Source organism: Bombus vosnesenskii, unplaced genomic scaffold, assembly GCF_011952255.1.
Source record: "Bombus vosnesenskii isolate JDL3184/JDL3185 unplaced genomic scaffold, Bvos_JDL3184-5_v1.1 scf7180000016261, whole genome shotgun sequence".
Lineage (NCBI taxonomy): Eukaryota > Metazoa > Arthropoda > Insecta > Hymenoptera > Apidae > Bombus > Bombus vosnesenskii.
In genome coordinates, this window is record NW_022884330.1 from 2,759,073 (window position 1) to 2,777,682 (window position 18,610).

Genomic DNA, 18,610 nt, shown 5'->3' on the forward strand with positions numbered 1-18,610 from the left:
GGGTATAACTGCAAAATTGTGTCTTCATCAAATGATCCTAAAGCTATGGGATCTATCTTTAACTATTATTAAGCTTCCTATAATCAATCTTATTTTTAAAATTACAGAACCTTATATTGGTTAAATGTTTCCAAAATGGAGAATGTCCACCTTGAAATCGAAGATCATGCTGGCTCTCCTCAAAACATAAAGGATTTATGAAGAACGATCTTCAGCATTACAAATTGAAAGACTCGAGCTGCAAGGTTCAACAATACCAGGGTAGTTGAAATCCAGTCTCAAAATCGTGGTAAATAATTTTTTTATAAATAATATAAGTAAATAAATAATTATTTTTATAAAAAATATAAAACATGTTCATTATGTGGATAAGAGTATAGGTCTTTAAATAATTATAATGTAATATTTTTTAAATATTTTTATTTTCCCAATGTTATGAGTTTGACATTATTTTTTAAAAAATATAAACGATATAAAGATGTTAAGAAAACATTTGCAATTGCTTCCATCTTTATAATACGATGTACAACTGCGACAATTTCTTATGTTTACAATATTAGTTTCACTTGAAAAATCATCCTTACAACAATTACAAAATTAAAAATAGTACATAAGGGAGTGTATATTATGAAGTTGCAAATATGATCATTGAATGTAATGTTTTACAAAATAAATGATCATATAATAGATGATATCACATTAAATGTATTAATACTTTAAAAATACAAGGAACTGTTATTAAAATATTTATACATATACACAACACTGATAAAAACTAAATTTCTCCAAATATTAAATGGCAACTATGAATGATTATTAGTTATGTTACAATTTGCTTATGAATTTATTAAAGGTTCATAAAATTTAAATTTTTAACAAACTGTGCAATATATAAAATACTCATATTTTCTTTCAGAATCATTTGCACTGAAGTCTATTTGAGATAACAGTAATATCATAAAAAGTCATTTTTTTCCATATCAGTAAATTAATTTCTAGAACTTATGTATCTACTCTCCAAATATATTTCCAGTCAAGCGCTACGCGCGTTATTAATTGTCATAATGAATGTTCATATTGTTTTTCTTCAATTTCAGGAGTACACACGCTCAAAGCTTGCCCTACTTTAATTGTTTGTCCCACTTCTACGCAAAATTTAAAATCTTTTGGAGCCTCGAATAATAACACAATAGTAGATCCCATTCTAAATTCGCCAAATAATTCTCCTTTACTTAAACGTGTACAGCCTAAACTAGCATCTTTCCATCGTTTTGCTTCAGGCCACTTAAGAGCATTTGTATGTAAGTCTTTATCACAGTAAACTTTTATAGAACCTACATTTGTCGCTCCAACTGCACTATAAGCCATAAAACCACCAGCCCATTTACCAATATACACTACACGTTCATTTAATGAAAATAAGTCTGGTAAATATTGGGCTATTTTAGGATTAACGCTTAAAAGCTTCCCTGAAATGAAGAAAAATATTTTCCCAATTTTAATTCATGTAAACTAAAGTTAGATTTTGGAATATAAAAAAACAATAAACCTTGAAAGTGTTTACGAAATTCTATTTCCCAGTCAGTTGGACTATGAAATCTGTGATAATCCCCTGGAGCAAGATAAACTGTTAGTTGATAGAGCTGATTTGTTGGATTTTTTAAGAGAGATTTTATATAAATATCATCTTCTTCTTTAGTAAATTTAGACCATTCAGAATGAAATGTATTTATATCACCTAAAAAATGTCTAAGATTATAAGTAACACCCTTTACTTGTTGTACACAACATGAAGTTACTGGTCCAAAATATAAAACTTTTCCATCAGCAGGTGAAACCTATAATAAATTTACATATAACGTTTTATTACTCTATTTAAATGACTTACTTAATTTGATGTAAAAAATATATACATACTATATTTGTAGTTTGAGCAATAGGTCTTGCATCATATTTGAGCGGTCTAACAAAAAAGTCAACAAGACTTGGAAAATCTGATAACTCTATATCAATTTCATCTAAATTGGCATCAAAAGTTTTTGCATAAAATCCATATAAGGTGGGTCTTAAACTAACTGGCAGTTCCAAACTAGCAATCCAACCCCATATTCGACTTATTACTCGAAATGGCAAGAAATAATAACATTTTATCTGTAAATATTTAATTTTAACTACAAAACTTTCTTGTTCATACATAGTCCTTAATTTCCTCAAATTTTGTTCAATTGAAATGTAATATATCATGCTGCTATTGTAATAAAAATTTATACCACAAAAACATTGATTGGGTCGTACACATTACTGTCCTCAGTTGTATATGGATGTTTTTTCAAATATCTCCACTGTAATGCTGTTAACAGTGTTACTCCCATTCCAAAAGGAACAATCCATTTTCGTTGCTTTATAAATGAGTACCAAGAATTATCTTTATATCGACTAGTACTTACATTTGAGGTATATGTTTTTGACAATTTTTTATTTATTAAAATTTTGAAATTACTTTTTGTATATATATTCATACAACATTTACAAGAGTTTTTGCTAAAATATGTTAACAACATTAGATAAATAATTTTATTAAAGTAATAATAAGACTTAAAGACTACAAACCTCACATCTTGAATTAAGTGATAAATCTTATAAAGATTCATCTTGAAAATAAATTTTATTACATAGAGATATATAAACTTTCTTATATTCTCCTTATACTCTTAGGTTAGCTTGAATTATATACAAATTTCTACAAAAATATATATTTATAAATAACAAAATTCAGACATATATACTCAACAATTTTTAACATATCTTTATTTTAATTAAATTTATACATTAATCCTGTTGAAATATACATTTGGAATATCAAAAACTTACAAGAAATATTTTATTTGACATTTTTATACATACGTACATTAAGTACTCATCTACAGAAACAGTTGTAGCTTAAGAATGATTATTATAAAAACTCGAGATAAAGAAAATAGATTAGAACAAAAGATCTTCTTAACTACAAACTTGTACGAATACTGTTCGTATATAAAACGCCACCTAGCAGTTTGATATTAAAATTATATTCTTTTATTCTTATTTTATTTAAATGCATGAAACCCACTGATATTATACCAGTGCTGAAACCTAATGAAACCACAGAAATCGTCTGTAGTGAAACTTTACTCAACTAAACTGTACAATATATAACACGTTCATAATATATATTTTGTAATATGATTATTATTTTATATAGTTAAAAAATGTTTTGTTGGGCTTGGACATGAACTTATACATTTTACTTTATTTTATTCCGCTAATTTATACCTTAATATCTTTACAAAATTTAAAATCGCTAATGTCATAAAAACATTTCTCATATCCTATAGTCAACGATACGCAATAATCCTTTTCATCTTTATTTCACAATTTACATTAAAGCATTTACATATTATTATTCGTCAAGTTTTACGTTTTTTCTTGCATATTGCTTTACCTTTCAGTTACCATTATATGCTACCAAAAATTGCTCCAAAATTATTTTTTCATATACCACGAGATACAATTTGAATTATATAACTTTAATCAGGATATGATCTGGTATAATTAATTAGTCATACATAGACTGCAGATATTTACGCAAATTCATATTTGTATGAAGGCAATCATTTAACTTAATAAACATTGCAACAAGTACGATATATTCTGAGTATTTTATGTTGTATGTATTTTTATGTATTATATACACAATTGAGTTTTCAAATTTCCCATAAATGCATAAAGATCTACAATCTTAATGTCCAAAGAAATAAAACTACGTAAAATGTTGGTCGAAAACAGAGGGGAAAAAATCAAGGTAGAAGCAATTTTCTACAATCGTGAAGCGTACCTGTGCCACCGGTTGTAATCATCACAAGAAAAGCGTAATAACAGGTGGCTCCGCGTCGCGGCAGGTGGATCAGTTCCTTTTTCTTTTTTTATCTTTCCTGGACGGTGTACGTTCTCCCATTGTTTTCGAGAGCGATACATACAATACTTGACAGGGTGTATCGAAGTGCTCTTTATCGGAAACTTGATTCGCGATCTTAAAAGCCACGAGTATAGTGTCAGCGTGGATAAGAGAGAAATGACGATTCGGAAAAAAAACTTGTGATAGATGCAACAATTGCATCGATTTTGTATCGCTAGATAGAGGTTATATATGCAAAACATTTTTCGGAAGTACATGCATGATAGCTCGTGGCTGCAGCAAAGTGAAAAGCGAAATAATGCCGCCGTCGTCGCATACGAATTGGACTAAACCCCTCCTAAAGAATGGACAGATGATGCAACTGCAAGCAAAGCGTACAACTTGCTCGACACAGAATCAGAATTCGAATGGTAGTAGCACGGAACACAGTGGCATTCCACTTGACAGAAGAATCAAAGTTGTTTTAGTAGGCGATGGTGCCGTTGGGAAAACCAGTCTGGTTGTCTCTTATTCAACAAACGGTTTCCCAGGAGAATATGTACCTACTGCTTTCGATAATTATAATGGTTAGTTAAAAATCTAATGACAATGGTAAGTTCTATTTCGGATAGTGACAAGTTTGATTTAAAGTAATAAAAAGACGGTGAGTGTGTTCTTTAGCATGTCATGTATAAAAATCCGGGTAATTATTTGAATTTGTCTTGATATAATTATAAATATATAAAATGTATGTTTTATATACATATATTAAACATGCAAATGTCTTAATTTGTTACAGTGGTTGTTAATGTCGATGGTCAACCAGTAAATGTTCAGCTATGTGATACAGCAGGTCAAGATGACTTTGATCCTCTAAGGTCATTATGTTATCCAGAAACAGATGTGTTCCTAGTCTGCTTCAGTGTTGTATGCCCTTCTTCTTATCATAGTGTAACTTCTCGATGGGTAAATGAAGTACGAAAATATTGCCCTAATGCACCAATCATTTTGGTAATGAAATTTGTAATAGAAGTATTTATTTTTAATATAAAATATTTACAAGATTGGTGTGTATATATAGATATTTTAAATGGAAACAATAATAATTTTAGGTAGGCACAAAGAGTGATTTAAGATCAGATGTACATCTTATGTTACAATTAGCAAGATATGGACAAACACCAATTACAAGTTCACAGGGTCATCAATTAGCTCAAAAAGTTGGAGCTGTAAGTTACGTGGAAACATCTGCATTAACTCAACATGATCTTAAAGAAGCATTTGACCAAGCAATAGTTAGTGCTCTTAACACAAGAAGAGGTGGTACTAGTTTATTATATAGACGTAGAAAACCTTTACCATTATGGCGCAGATGGTTATGTTGTTGCAAAAAATCTTCTAGTGGTGCATAAATATTGATTAATTAGACTCTCTAGAGTATTCTCTGTGATCAAGTGCGACTACTTTGTTATCGGAATTTTTTAATTTCTCTGAGTATCTCAGCAATATAATTCTACGATTTTACTTAAAAAATATGCAAACTTTCCATGTGTTATTGCCAAACTCTGAGATTATTATTAGATTATTTTTCTAAAATTTCAATAGACTGTACTTGAGTAATAGTTTTTTGAATTGGTTAACCCCTTGTCTTACGATTTAAGTTCCAACAGCGTGTGCCGTAACCATCGGCAGGATCAGTCAGACTGAGTGTTTGAAGTTATACAAGATATAACTAATTTTATGTTGCAAGATGTTTCATAAATAATTACTACCAATTGAGCACTAAACAAGATTCTTAAAGGTATCTTTTTAATATTTTTCAAAAAAATATATCTGCACGTCCGAATGCGGCCAAGAAAAAAACATGTTCGACGAGTCTAACTCGTGTTTCTTATGTTTGGCCCGAAAAACGTACCACGAGCCCAGCTCGACGTTGTAGGTTAAGGGGTTAATAATTCTATATATACATTCTACTTTTTTCATTAGTTAAATCTTTCTATTTTCTAAAATATATAAAACACAGTTTTCTATTTTCTTGTACAGATATAAAATTTATATTCTGATAGCTAAGCCGTACGCCATTCATAAAATTCCTGAAGCCAGATATGGCATAATTTATTATAACATTAATCATATTTTTGTTACTAGCATGTAATTGGCTACTTGCCTATTGTGATTTTTCCTTTATTGATAGGAACATTAATTTTAGAATTTAAAACAAATCATTGCTGCGTTATATTATTATTATTATTATTATATAATATGCACTATATTTAACATTTTAAACAGCTTTTCATGCTGCAAAGATTCTATAAAATAGGAATCCTGATACAATTTTTCCAAATATCAACTCTTTACATTCTTACATTACAATCAAACTATGTTATTTATTAGAAAACAATATGTTAATGAATATTATATATTATTCGAAAATTTTTACTTGAAATGATAGAATGTAAAGAGTTACAAATTTCATTTACATCATTAATACATCACGATACGTACGTCACATTGAAACTGTAATATTACATTGTTATTATACATATAAATCAAATTAATTATTTAAAAACACATTTTTATTATGATATATATACTTCGTAAGCAATTTATCTATTTACAAGCAAGTTCTTTCTATATATGTGAAGCATAATACTGAACTAATATTCAAAACCTTTCTGTGAAATATTAAAAAATAATATTGAACATGTTAGTGAGCGCTGTGATTATAAAATTTAAATTTTGTCAAATTCTATAATTTTTATACATAAAACATAAGAAGGTACAAGACTGTTGAATAGTCTTAATCCACTTCTAAATTATATCATAAATTAGTTCAATTAAATTTGAATTGAATTTATGTTCAATAAATGCAAATATTATCTATCTAGATTTTTCAGTTCTAACCATTACTTTTGAGAAACAGTAAAGTTAGAATAATAAAAGGATTAAAAAGAGAGAAAGAATAAATACTAACCTAAAGGTAAAAGCATAATGTTTATATTTACAGTATCGTCGTTTATAATTCGTATAAATATTTCAGAAACTTCCCTTGTTAAGAGTTTTAACATATTTAAGTTTTGTATCTTCTACTAATTGTAGGGAGGAAAAGTATTAAAACATGATTTTATAAATATCTTTAAATAATATGTGAGAAAATATTTAGATTAATTATTGTTAGAAAAATGCTTTCATAACGTTATTTCTTTAAGATTAATATAACATTCTTACAATCAAATACTGTAATGACACCTTGTACATTTCTGCCTGTTGTGATTTCTACTCTTTCTTCAGTTTTAATATTTTTAACGTTCGAAATTGAACACACTATAATTTTTGCTCAAATTGATGTATTTTAAAATAACTTATCTTAGACAAGTATAAAGGTGACCCTCCAGTTTTTTATTTTAAATGACAATTAATTTATATATTTTGCAAATGGGTAAATTTGAAATACCTGTAACTACGTAGTTTGACAAACTCTGTACACAATATTTTTAAAGCATACGGAACATGAAACTAATTGTCTTAATTAAGTTTCAAGCTTTACTTATGCTGCTTCTTACAGAATCAATGTTCCTGGATCTTTGATATTAACATTATAAATTGAATATATGCTTTAAATGCGAAGAAAATAATGTATACATACAATTAATGTCTGTATGTAAATATAATATGCATATTATCTTTTTATATAATTTCTTGCTGCTAAGAAATGTGTACAATATCCATTTTAATACATTACTAGAAAAATGAGGTATAATAGGTATCAGTTCTTAAAGTGTACCGAAAAGTATTTGCAATTATATTTTTTTAAATTAATATTTTTACATTTTTTATTTTGATTTTACATCTATGAAACTCTTTTAGTTGCAGTCTTATATTTGTAATTCAATATTTTTATATGCTTTTAAAATGTTTTAAAAATATTTATTAGACAGCCTAGTAAACACATTTTTGTATCATAATGTTTATTATAAATGAAAAAAGGAAAGTACTTAAGCCTATTCATAAATATTATATGAATTAATGTATATAAAATCATATCATTTTGTCATGACTTCCACACGAACATGGTATTTATTATGGAATAATATATATGTTATACACATACATATAGACAAACTATTTTAGACTGAAATATCTCAATGTTGTAATAAATAGTATTACTAATTGCTTATACTATATAATAAAGTAAATAATATTTTTGTAAACATTTTTCTATGTCAATCTATGCTTTTTGATCATATCAAATTTGTGTTGAGTGTTTTTTATTATATATTTGTACACCAATAATAAATTACTCACATAAAAAATTGTAATTCATTTATTATAAAATATTTAATAACAGTGATATGTAAAAGAACAAAGGTTGTGATACTATTCCCATAAATGATTATCTCAAAATGTATCAGAACTATGAATGAGAGTATTTATAAATCTCTAAGTAATTTTATATAATAATATAATACTTATAGTTTTTTCACATTCAGAAATTTTTAATTTGAAAATATCTCAGCTTTTAATTTTCGGTCCAAATCTTAAAATCATAATTTTATCAATAACTCGTAATTACATAATTTTCAAACTAAAATTTTATCTTTGCACATCTTCGTTAAGTAATATAATTCGTAAATTTAATTACGAAAATGAAAATCTATTTCAAATATTCATGTTAATAAATAAAACTCTAAAATATTAATATGTCAATGAAAAATTTTTCCAGATCTATTTGCGAAGAAAATAATACTTTAAAAATTAATAGAGTTATATTTGAAAAAACATTCTGATAATAATGTATAGACACTTTATTGATTACTAGATGTCAGTGAAAATAAATATATGTAACTTATTTACACGATTAAGTAACCTAGAATGCCCTAGATACCATCGTAAATCAGGAAAAGTAGATATTTGTTAATTCTATACAAAACAAAATAAGTAAATTCTATCGAATTCTGTTCAATTATTTATGAAAATCTGTTGGTTACGGAAAAGATGAAGACAGATATTAATGATCCATGGAGTGGAACAGATGTTCCAGCATCCAGTAATGATAAATGTAAAAATTGTTTCGAAGATTCTTTTGTAGAAAATCAAACGCAACATATCAAGTTAGCCGATTCAGAGGAATATTTGGAAAAACTTTGTAAGTTATAAAAATCTATTACCTTCTATTTTTTTTATTTTTATAATTATACGTGTTATGTAACATATTGTAATTTCTAATCCCATATTAAAATCTTTTATTTTCTTTTAATTTCTTATCTGGAACTGTAAAATTATGTTATAGATTCCAGACTTAAAAGTCTTCAAAAAGGCACATCAAAGAAAGATCTTGTAACATCCTTATTTGAAGCAAAGGAAGATTCCATTGCACGTTTAATAACTTCTGGGTATAAGCTTGAAACTGAAGAAGAAATTGAATTTGCATCAAATCCTTTAATAAGACATATAGCACCTCATTTACAGGTAATTATAAAAAATATAAATAATTTATATTTATTGTTAAAAATGTATTTATTATTAATTATATTGTTATATTTGACATTTGTAATATTTATTTTAGGCGCTAACCGCTAGCGAATTAGTTCACCTCTTAAAAGCAGATGTTCTACAAGTTGTTAGTGAATCTGCACAACAAGAAGAAATTGCTACAGAGATATTAAAAAAATAAATAAGTTGCAAATTACCAAACAAAAGAATAAAACAGAACTAAGGCTTTAAAAAAATGTCGATCAAAGTGTTATCAGGAAAGGTATTTTTAGTAGTCACTGGTGCAAGCCGTGGAATTGGAAAACAACTTGCAATATCTGTTGGTTCAATCCTAGAGAAAGGTTCACATATACTTTTATTAGCAACAAATCTGAATGCTTTGAAAGAAACAGCAAAAAATATTCCTACAAGTATATCTGTTGACACCGTTAGTGCTGATTTAGCTTTAGGAACAAAAGAAAAATTACATGGTAAATACATACATTTTATACATATATTTTATACATAGGATAAATTGTACATATATTATAAATATATATTTTTTAGATATTGTAATGCAATCTTTAAAAAATCAGGTTTTAAATCAATTTGATCGAGTAGTTGTGATACACAATGTTGGTACGATGGGACGTGTGAATCAATATACAAATGATCTGACTGACATTAATGTCTGGCATAATTATTATGACTTAAATGTTTTTATTCCTGCTATATTAAATGGAGTAATTATGCAAATATTCAATGAAAATACAAATACGGAAAAACTGGTTATAAACATTACATCATTGTTTGGTATACAACCAGGGAAATGTTTAGCTTACTATTGTTCAGGAAAAGCAGCACGGGAAATGATCTTTAAAGTAATATTTTATATTAGTATAAATGATTTATGTAATTTTTATTCTATATTTTTTAAATTTATGTATTGTGCAGGTGTTTGCATTAGAAAATCCAGAAATCAACGTCTTAAATTATTCACCAGGACCAGTTGAAACTGATATGTACTATGAAATTTGCAATGAAGTTGCTGACAAGCAAACTAAAACACAGTTCAATGATATGTTAACAAAAAAAACTGTTCTGACTTGTGAACAAACAGTTAATCGTCTTTTAACGGTTCTTAAGGAACAAAAGTATAAATCCGGTGATCACGTTGATTATTATGACGAGTTATGAATTGTATAAATTTATTGATACAGTTTATTTGTATCCACTTATCATTTCTAAATTTCACAAAGCAAACAAATGAATATTTTAATAAACTGTTTATAGGGTTACTTCAAATGATTTACACTTTATTTGATATTGTTGTTACATTATAAAAACGTATAAACAATATGCTATATATATATAAACTAATATTATAAAATGTTTGTACTGGAAGATACTAAGTTCTCCCATTATAACCTTGTGATTACTGTAACAATTCTTTAGAATAAACATCTTTTATCGAAGTTTATGATAATAATTCATTATTTTGTCTCAATGATGCATATCTTATAGAGTCAGCTCTTGCATTTTGAATTTGTATGTTTACTAAAATAAGTGTTACAATAGCATAAATTCCTACAGAAACTAACCAAACTGGTAGTGGATATATGGGTGGCATAAAATGTAAATAAATCAAATTGTACAAAGGAGCTGCCACCAATGGAGTTAATGTTTCAATAGATACTGTCATGGAAAATATTTTACCTACAGAATTTTGTAAATATTATTCTCACAATTTCATACTGAAAACTTATACTTTCTTTCTTATTTAACAATATTTACCAGTATCCTCTGATGGCACTGACTTGGATATTATAGCACGGATCATAGGACTAGTGATGCCACCAAACATTCCTACAACTGCAGACAGGTACATATGCCAAGGTTTCAATGTAAAACTGTGTACTAGACAACCACTCAAAGAAGACAATAATGACAATATAGCTGTCACTTCTTCAGAAAGTCCTATGAAAATATTTCTCTACTCAAACATTTTAATTAACAAACTCTCTAAAAATATTTGATGTACATACAAATTTTAATTTATACCTCCATATGTTACAAAAAGTTTTACTCCAAATATTATACCAAGAATTGAAAATATAATATTTGTAGCTAAATAAATAGAATATTTATTTACATCCCAACCAAGTCTGGCAGTTGCAAATAAAAAGCCAATGGTCATATCTCCTTGTAAAGCAATAACCATTAAAATAATGCAAGCTATACAACACCAAACTATATATCGATCAAAACCATTGCGTTTTTTTGTACATGTACTTATAAGTTTCCTGACCAAATGTATATCGAACAAACTTTTTACAGTTATCTACAAATATTAAAAAGATATTAATAACAGCATATATACAAGACATTACAAAATACATACTGAATTTGTGCTGCATATAGTCTCAGGAACTAAAAAAAAAATATGCAATCCTGCTACAATGCAACATATAGTAGCAATAGCAAATACAACTGTATATCCATATGCTCGAAAGATAACAGGACCTGTCAATATACCAGTCAAAATACCAACAGATATCAAAGCTTCCATCCAAGCTAATTGCCAGCCTCTTTCTTGTTCATTTGATATATCAGTGAGATAACATATAGTACCTAATAAAATTATGCCAAATCCTCCACAACATGCATATGGAATATATGCAATTAATAAAAACCATGGATTGACATCCCAAATACTTATGAAGGAAAGAAGAAGGTACATTAATGATGTGCCTATGACATAAATCACACATTGAATACATGTCTATTTTTTAAAGCACATAATACTAACCGACATAGCCAGGCAACATGATAGACTTCCTTCCATAAATGTCACTCCATGGTCCCAAAAACAAAGATAAAAAAGCAGGTATGACACTTTCAATAATTGATTTTGTCATTAAAATTAAGCTGGCTTTGGGTTGCACTTGAGCATCTATCTTCAAAGCTTCCGCAGAACTACTATTTTCATGTAATAGTAAACATTCTGTTTTATTTATATTTAATGCTATACTACAAGTACGATATACTACTAAATCTGTTAGAATATTACCTACAATTCAAATCAAAGTAATGTCAATTACAATTCACTTTATAGCTTACTCATTTAAATATATTAATAAGCTAATAAATTAAATTTCATACAAATATTTATTTTACACATGAAATAAAAATATATGGAAAAGAATAATGATTTGATATCTTCTTACATATGTTAAATATCTTGTACATGATATTTATACATGACATGATATAATCTAATTAACATTCATATGATATATAAAATATATCAAAATTACTTGATATTGCTTGAGCAGTTATTAGTATCATCATAGATGGTTGTACAAGCATATAACGCTTCCATCCTGTGATCGCGTTTTCCATCTTATATTTTAAGAATTGTGTTATAAATAATAATACCACAACAGTATAAATTGATATCACATAAAAATACTGGTTGTGCTATACAATAGTATAATATTAGACTATTAAAATATTTGATTTAATTTAAAAAATGTAATTCTTTGGACCACACAAACATAATTAACAATGTTCGAAACTTTATATCTTTTTCAGTATTGTTCCTTATCTCTTTGTACGAATCATTTTCGCATGCTTCGTCATCTTTTATAATTGGCAGATCATTTTACTTCATTGATTACCACATGATATTTCGATATGTCAGAAATTGTATTTTTTGTTTCAATAAACTGTATTTTTTTAGTATCCTACCGTAATCTTTACATAATAAAAAAAAAGTGATACTTTTATATATGCTAATTATGTATGTATATGCCACTTATATAAAACTGTATGTGTATCATTTCTGACATTTGAACAGCTGACTGCAGATAGTTTATACACTATGTATGTATTTAATGCGAAGGGCAAACATAACATTTCAAAAAAATTGTTCACGTTGACACGTTATAGTATAGTAGAAAGTAGAAAGTATATCAATACTTTTATTCAGGAATACAAAGTAAAGATTTTTGAAGAATAAATATATGTAATCACGTGGTAGAAATACATATGCATTAATTGATATTGAAATGATAGTCATCGTATCAATAAAGATTTTACAAGTATGAAAGAACATGAGTTAATAAAGAATATTATTTATTACATTTCTAACAGCACAAGATTATTTTATTAAAATCTAATAATATGAGATAGAAAAAATTGTTTCGTATTTTGTACAATTTTAATTTCGTAACCAGTTTATTAAATATACAGAGTGTCTCAGACTTAAACGACCAAACTACAGAGCTTAATCTACGGGCAAGAAGACGAAAAATATGTTATATAAATTTGTTAATAAACACTTTGTTACAGTTATAAGGAAATATTGTACGCGTAAAATAGGTAACGGCGTAGTCATTGAAATCCAGCAAAATTCTCTTTGTAAAACTTTGTAATATAATTAATTTCATTGTTTATTGATAGCCTGTATCCAAGTACAAGGACAACACTTTGAAGTGAAGAATTAAAGATGCCAATCATTTTTATTATATCATATACTATGTTTTATAACTATTAACAACACGGAATTGTTACCACATGATAATAAACATGTAATTATGCTGACACAATAATACAGTCAACTTTTATATGCTGCGACAGAAAATGTGTCGTTACATATTTTATGTGTACAATATTTCTTTATAATTTTGCAACAAAGCGTTTATTAACAATATTACCTATTTCATGCATACTATATTTCTTTGTAATTTTGCAACAAAGCATTTACTAACATTTTTATAAAATTTTTTCATCTTTTTGCTTGTAGATTAAGTTCACACAGTTTGACCACTGATGTTTGGAATACCCTGTATACATATAAGATAACAAATACAAAATTGAAATTGGTTTTATTAGTCTTATATAGTATGTTTACTGATAACAATAATGAAGATAGTAGACCAGTAACACCATCACAGGAAGATTGTTGCCACAGTGCATGTGATCCTTGTATTTTTGATATACATAAAAAATTACTCGAAGAATATGAAAGAAAGAAGAAGCAGAATATAAAAATCAACAACAGATCAAATGTATTACATTTATATGAGTACAGAAATTTTGTGGTTTCTGGTATACAGGAAATATCTGAATGTTATATTTTACTTGTTTTGAAATATAATGGTATATAATTTTTTATTTTTAAATATATTATTTATAAAAATTATTTACAATTGTTTATAGTATTAATAATTATTTACTTCTTTTATAGAAAATAATTATAAAGATTACAGTATATTAATTGATCCAGGACAATATGTTATATTACATTTACATGATGCTGCCAAACCATACACACCAATTTCTTTCACAGATGACTCTATTGAATTCCTAATTAGAATTTATCCAAATGGAAAATTTAGTCAATATCTAGAAAGCATAAAAGTAGGTAATACAGTTCGTATTAGAGGACCATATGGAAATTTTAAATATGAAAGCAATAGGTATGCAAATTATGAAATTATATATTTTGTTCAATTATCTTTTAGCTTAATATAAATTTATAACATATAATTTTTGGTATTACTAATACAAAATGGATGGTAGAGAGAATATTATTTTAAATATACTAAATGTTTTTCCAGTTTTCAAACAATTATTATGTTTAGTATGGGATCTGGGATAACTGCAGTTTATCCTATAGCAAAATCAATTGTTGACAATGAATCAGAAGAGACAAAGATTCATCTCATTGGAGGATTTAAAAACATACTGCAGATTCCCCTAAAAAAAGAACTACAAACCTTATCAGATTATTGGAACTTCAAGTGTACATTGCACATATCACAATTGCAAAGTAAGTAATTTTTTAAATAAATTTGTTTTCTACTATAAAAACATATCACATTTTTATGTAATTAAAAATACTTTCTTGTATTTTATATTTTAGATCTCTGCAGTCTCCATGGTATAGATGTAAAATCTGGAAGATTAAATGAGAAATCAATCTTTGAAATACTTCAAGATAAAATAGCTAGTACTACATTAATCTTAATATGTGGCTCTAGTCATTTTAATAAATCTGTTGCACAGTGGGTAAAATGCATGAATTATATACATATACACGTGTTTGAATGAAAATACATGAGTCACAGAAAAGATCGTTATGTTATGTAGTTTTTGTAATTTAATTGTATTACCATTTAATGTGACATGATATGCTCTCTTTGCAGTTGGGGCATGAACCATGAATATGATCAAATATAACATGATTTCCAGCAATCGCTTGTAACCACTGAAAATAAAATAAATTTATAAATATTATATAAGATCTGAACAATTAATTAAAAGTTATCTCTATAATCCTTTTTCATGTATACAAACATACCTGCAATAAACAAGATGTATGGAAATGTTTCCTACATTTTTCATTATTACAAATCTTATCAGGCAGAGTCATATTCTCTAATTTTAGGGAAAAACAAATACAACATTCTTCATCAGCAACAACAACATTGTAATCTTCAACAGCTTCCTTTTTCATTTCCTGTTGAGGAAATATGTCTATATCTAATAACATCATTAAATTATTTATAATATCACAGCTTGGATTCCATTTCTGAAAAAGTATTTGGTACTTATATTACATACTTCAACATATTTTAATGCTATTATTTTACAATATTATTATAATGTAAAACTAGCAATATACTTCAAATATTACACACATATAAATTCTTAGAAACTAGTTCTGTCATTGATTCAACTTCAGTATCACTACCCATAAATTTAATTTCTGGCAAATCCATATGATTCAAAGGATCTATTTTAATGAACATTGATAAAGATGGTGTTAAGTAAATTCGTCGATAAAGATGGCTTGGTTTTGGAGGCAATGGATCTATTACCCAGCAGTTCCTAATCATTTGAAAATAACAGCTATTATAGAAATTGAGGAGAAGATTGAAAATAAATGTTCTTTTCTATGTTCTTACTGATCAATTTGCTTCAAATTTGACCATGACTTCTCAAGCATTTCTACTTGTAATCTAAGTTTATTTCTGGCTATATTTAATGTTGATATATTCTTTTCGAAAGGCCCAAGAGAAGGTATTTCAGGTAAATCTGAATAAACAACTGTCCATGGACACGTTCTATGGCTTGTTTTCTGCAATCTTACAGCCACATTGTTCAAAGATAATTCAATTATATCTATCGTATTATTAGCTGATACTTTAATTCCCTATAATAATGTGATTTCAACATTTACAACATTTAATTATTATCTGAGATTTGGACACATAAAAATTTTTTTTAACAATAATTGTATAAATTTTTCACGTACAGATGGTATCTGAAATAAATTTCTTAATTCTGCTACCATTTCGATTGTTTGGTCATTTACTGCATCATACTCATAATTTTCAATAACGTGACTAGAGTCGATGAAACTACTCTGTTTGGAAAATATTGTTACATAAATGATACGATATGTTACATGAAATGATAAGATATAAATGGTTGTTACAAAGAATTGTCACACTCACGATTAGCAATTGTAATTGTTTTAGAAATGTTGATACTTTAGTGACATTATGCATTAAATCTTTCACTTTATTACTAAATCCTTCATTTCGTATGAATGCAATTTCCTTACCAAAATTAATTTCTGCATTAGACAGTAGTGGATAATTATGCACAATCAATTTTAGCCTAATTCGCATATTTCGTCCTGAAATGCATGGAACTTCTAAAAATCCTTTCCATGTCATTGGTCTTTTAGAAATTAATATCATTTCTGGATGCCATTGAATCATAGATTTATAATCGTTGTTAATCATTATGGTAAATTTATTACTTTTCATTCTTCTTGTCTATATAAATTATAAGATATAACATTGTATATGACATCTACCGCCTTCACAAAAGTATGTTATACCACAAACAAAATGCAAATAGATCTGATATCCAATGCACTTTTATATTATGTGATGTAACAGTTTTATACTCCGCCCAAGTTGAGTCAGCAAACATAAACAAAGTCACAAGAACGTAGTACAACCTATAATATTCTAATTTAGCGGTCAATGCTCAGTTGTGTTAAAATCTATAACTGGAAGTTAAACTGTATAGTAAACCTATATAGTGAAACTCGAAAGTCACTAGTCGATAACCAATAGTTGCAACCGTAGCAATGAAATTATGTTTATGTTACCTCATTGGACAGAACTGTAAATCAATCATAAAATTAGTTTTATTTTGATTTATTGCATGAATTTATTAGTTTAATATATCAAAATTAAGTTGAATTTATGTTTATAAACAATTTGTAATATAATTGTAATTTCAAGAATTGTTTCGTATAATTTATATTATATTTTATATTACATTATTGAACTTTCAAATACAAGTTTTTAGACATTGTAATATTGTAAATTTATACTTATGCATGTTGTATAATTTGTAATACATCAAATTAAAATTTAAGTAACTTTGAAGATTTTAATACTTTGTCAATATGCATAGATAAGACACATCATGTATATATACGTATATACGTACTACGTATGCATATTTTAAATTTCCCATATGTAAGTACGTAAACATCATTTGTCATTATCGCTAGTAAACATTCCATTTAGTTTAAAATAAAATTATATTTCATGTAATTGTTTAAAGACAGTGAAAATGTAATTATAGTGTATCGTAACATAGACAAAGTCAATTATGTTATAAACACGTATTCGAGATATCATGTACTTCTGCAACATTCCTTTCATTGTAGGTTATGAGTCATAGCCTATTTTTTTACGGAATTTACTGTCTACTTCTTGTAAAAAAGTCATTCTGTCATTGCTAGCTAAAAATGTTGAATACAATAAAAATATCAATGAAAACAGAAAATACAGAAAAAAGGTGACACTAAAAAAATTAAGAATAAAAGTAAAGTATACATATTGATGTTATAGTTCATATAATATTCATAATTGTCGTAACACAATAAGGATCAAAGTGTAGTTAAGAAAAACATTGTGAAACTTTTATTGTTGTATTATATATATTGAAATAATTATGTATTATTAATACTAAATTTTTGTGGGAGTGATTAATTTCATAAACAAAAGTAACTTTGAAAGAATACAATACTATCTTTAATTGTGACCAAAGTATTAATATATGACTAAAGATATTATCTATATAATTTTAAATGATATAAATAAAAAG

At 26.9% G+C, this 18,610-nt stretch overlaps 6 protein-coding genes across 14 annotated transcripts; 3 read left to right on the forward strand and 3 right to left on the reverse strand.

Annotated features, from left to right (window-relative positions):
• Nucleotides 1–792: 792 nt before the first annotated feature.
• Nucleotides 793–3,893, reverse strand: LOC117241695 (phosphatidylserine decarboxylase proenzyme, mitochondrial). Of its 3 annotated transcripts, none has more exons than XM_033507697.1 (6): nt 3,875–3,893; nt 2,611–2,740; nt 2,271–2,541; nt 1,918–2,151; nt 1,550–1,838; nt 793–1,469 (listed from the first exon to the last, which is right to left on the reverse strand). In XM_033507697.1, the coding sequence occupies exons 2-6, from the start codon at nt 2,649–2,651 to the stop codon at nt 1,060–1,062; spliced, it is 1,245 nt and encodes a 414-aa protein (XP_033363588.1). In that variant the 5' UTR covers nt 2,652–2,740; nt 3,875–3,893; the 3' UTR covers nt 793–1,059. The 3 variants fall into 3 exon arrangements, with proteins under 3 accessions (XP_033363588.1, XP_033363587.1, XP_033363589.1); XM_033507696.1 differs by lacking the exon at nt 3,875–3,893 and adding an exon at nt 2,909–3,173; XM_033507698.1 differs by lacking the exon at nt 3,875–3,893 and adding an exon at nt 2,872–2,889.
• Nucleotides 3,894–3,971: 78 nt separating this feature from the next.
• On the forward strand, nt 3,972–8,145 carry LOC117241696 (ras-related C3 botulinum toxin substrate 1-like). Of its 2 annotated transcripts, none has more exons than XM_033507699.1 (3): nt 3,972–4,521; nt 4,734–4,966; nt 5,047–8,145. In XM_033507699.1, the coding sequence occupies exons 1-3, from the start codon at nt 4,215–4,217 to the stop codon at nt 5,344–5,346; spliced, it is 840 nt and encodes a 279-aa protein (XP_033363590.1). In that variant the 5' UTR covers nt 3,972–4,214; the 3' UTR covers nt 5,347–8,145. The 2 variants fall into 2 exon arrangements, with proteins under 2 accessions (XP_033363590.1, XP_033363591.1); XM_033507700.1 differs by having other exon boundaries at nt 3,974–4,521; nt 4,734–4,945.
• Nucleotides 8,146–8,718: 573 nt separating this feature from the next.
• On the forward strand, nt 8,719–10,881 carry LOC117241643 (sepiapterin reductase). Of its 2 annotated transcripts, none has more exons than XR_004495085.1 (4): nt 8,719–9,080; nt 9,225–9,403; nt 9,501–9,897; nt 9,974–10,175. XR_004495085.1 is itself a non-coding variant. In XM_033507567.1 (4 exons), the coding sequence occupies exons 2-4, from the start codon at nt 9,663–9,665 to the stop codon at nt 10,601–10,603; spliced, it is 792 nt and encodes a 263-aa protein (XP_033363458.1). In that variant the 5' UTR covers nt 9,225–9,403; nt 9,501–9,662; the 3' UTR covers nt 10,604–10,881. The 2 variants fall into 2 exon arrangements, 1 of the variants encoding a protein (XP_033363458.1); XM_033507567.1 differs by lacking the exon at nt 8,719–9,080 and adding an exon at nt 10,361–10,881 and having other exon boundaries at nt 9,974–10,287.
• Nucleotides 10,702–12,808, reverse strand: LOC117241640 (tetracycline resistance protein, class B-like). Of its 2 annotated transcripts, none has more exons than XM_033507559.1 (6): nt 12,724–12,808; nt 12,216–12,476; nt 11,808–12,157; nt 11,468–11,747; nt 11,201–11,383; nt 10,702–11,122 (listed from the first exon to the last, which is right to left on the reverse strand). In XM_033507559.1, the coding sequence occupies exons 1-6, from the start codon at nt 12,806–12,808 to the stop codon at nt 10,884–10,886; spliced, it is 1,398 nt and encodes a 465-aa protein (XP_033363450.1). In that variant the 3' UTR covers nt 10,702–10,883. The 2 variants fall into 2 exon arrangements, with proteins under 2 accessions (XP_033363450.1, XP_033363451.1); XM_033507560.1 differs by lacking the exon at nt 12,724–12,808 and adding an exon at nt 12,634–12,688 and having other exon boundaries at nt 10,743–11,122.
• A 683-nt stretch (nt 12,809–13,491) lies between these two features.
• LOC117241642 (NADH-cytochrome b5 reductase-like) lies at nt 13,492–15,706 on the forward strand. 3 transcript variants are annotated; one of them, XM_033507566.1, is made up of 5 exons: nt 13,492–13,509; nt 14,214–14,569; nt 14,658–14,889; nt 15,031–15,242; nt 15,336–15,683. In XM_033507566.1, exons 2-5 carry the CDS (start codon nt 14,314–14,316, stop codon nt 15,521–15,523), a joined length of 888 nt encoding a protein of 295 aa, XP_033363457.1. In that variant the 5' UTR covers nt 13,492–13,509; nt 14,214–14,313; the 3' UTR covers nt 15,524–15,683. The 3 variants fall into 3 exon arrangements, with proteins under 3 accessions (XP_033363457.1, XP_033363456.1, XP_033363455.1); XM_033507565.1 differs by lacking the exon at nt 13,492–13,509 and adding an exon at nt 13,587–13,789; XM_033507564.1 differs by lacking the exon at nt 13,492–13,509 and adding an exon at nt 13,871–13,998 and having other exon boundaries at nt 15,336–15,706.
• Nucleotides 14,897–17,425, reverse strand: LOC117241641 (E3 ubiquitin-protein ligase FANCL). 2 transcript variants are annotated; one of them, XM_033507563.1, is made up of 7 exons: nt 16,933–17,250; nt 16,731–16,841; nt 16,381–16,628; nt 16,114–16,303; nt 15,774–16,004; nt 15,586–15,680; nt 14,897–15,368 (listed from the first exon to the last, which is right to left on the reverse strand). In XM_033507563.1, coding segments are annotated over exons 1-7 (1,194 nt in total). In that variant the 3' UTR covers nt 14,897–15,367. The 2 variants fall into 2 exon arrangements, with proteins under 2 accessions (XP_033363454.1, XP_033363452.1); XM_033507561.1 differs by having other exon boundaries at nt 14,897–15,680; nt 16,933–17,425.
• Between the last annotated feature and the right edge of the window lie 1,185 nt (nt 17,426–18,610).

What these genes read in the sequence shown, in the direction of transcription:
- LOC117241695 (XM_033507697.1), bottom strand. Translation starts at nt 2,651, where the DNA reads ATGAATCTTTATAAGATTTATCACTTAATTCAAGATGTGAG. An exon ending in CACTTAATTCAAGATGTGAG is followed by an intron (nt 2,542 to 2,610) that starts GTTTGTAGTCTT and finishes AACATATTTTAG; the next exon opens with CAAAAACTCTTGTAAATGTT. An exon ending in TTGCTCAAACTACAAATATA is followed by an intron (nt 1,839 to 1,917) that starts GTATGTATATAT and finishes AATTTATTATAG; the next exon opens with GTTTCACCTGCTGATGGAAA.
- LOC117241696 (XM_033507699.1), top strand. Translation starts at nt 4,215, where the DNA reads ATGATAGCTCGTGGCTGCAGCAAAGTGAAAAGCGAAATAATGCCGCCG. An exon ending in TGCTTTCGATAATTATAATG is followed by an intron (nt 4,522 to 4,733) that starts GTTAGTTAAAAA and finishes AATTTGTTACAG; the next exon opens with TGGTTGTTAATGTCGATGGT. An exon ending in TAATGAAATTTGTAATAGAA is followed by an intron (nt 4,967 to 5,046) that starts GTATTTATTTTT and finishes TAATAATTTTAG; the next exon opens with GTAGGCACAAAGAGTGATTT.
- LOC117241643 (XM_033507567.1), top strand. Translation starts at nt 9,663, where the DNA reads ATGTCGATCAAAGTGTTATCAGGAAAGGTATTTTTAGTAGTCACTGGT. An exon ending in AACAAAAGAAAAATTACATG is followed by an intron (nt 9,898 to 9,973) that starts GTAAATACATAC and finishes TATATTTTTTAG; the next exon opens with ATATTGTAATGCAATCTTTA. An exon ending in CACGGGAAATGATCTTTAAA is followed by an intron (nt 10,288 to 10,360) that starts GTAATATTTTAT and finishes TGTATTGTGCAG; the next exon opens with GTGTTTGCATTAGAAAATCC.
- LOC117241640 (XM_033507559.1), bottom strand. Translation starts at nt 12,808, where the DNA reads ATGGAAAACGCGATCACAGGATGGAAGCGTTATATGCTTGTACAACCA. An exon ending in CTATATGCAGCACAAATTCA is followed by an intron (nt 11,748 to 11,807) that starts GTATGTATTTTG and finishes TAATATTTGTAG; the next exon opens with ATAACTGTAAAAAGTTTGTT. An exon ending in ACTTTTTGTAACATATGGAG is followed by an intron (nt 11,384 to 11,467) that starts GTATAAATTAAA and finishes ATATTTTCATAG; the next exon opens with GACTTTCTGAAGAAGTGACA.
- LOC117241642 (XM_033507564.1), top strand. An exon ending in TTTAAATATGAAAGCAATAG is followed by an intron (nt 14,890 to 15,030) that starts GTATGCAAATTA and finishes ATGTTTTTCCAG; the next exon opens with TTTTCAAACAATTATTATGT. An exon ending in GCACATATCACAATTGCAAA is followed by an intron (nt 15,243 to 15,335) that starts GTAAGTAATTTT and finishes TTTATATTTTAG; the next exon opens with ATCTCTGCAGTCTCCATGGT.
- LOC117241641 (XM_033507561.1), bottom strand. Translation starts at nt 17,250, where the DNA reads ATGAAAAGTAATAAATTTACCATAATGATTAACAACGATTATAAATCT. An exon ending in AACAATTACAATTGCTAATC is followed by an intron (nt 16,842 to 16,932) that starts GTGAGTGTGACA and finishes TTTTCCAAACAG; the next exon opens with AGTAGTTTCATCGACTCTAG. An exon ending in TAGTTTCTAAGAATTTATAT is followed by an intron (nt 16,005 to 16,113) that starts GTGTGTAATATT and finishes ATACTTTTTCAG; the next exon opens with AAATGGAATCCAAGCTGTGA.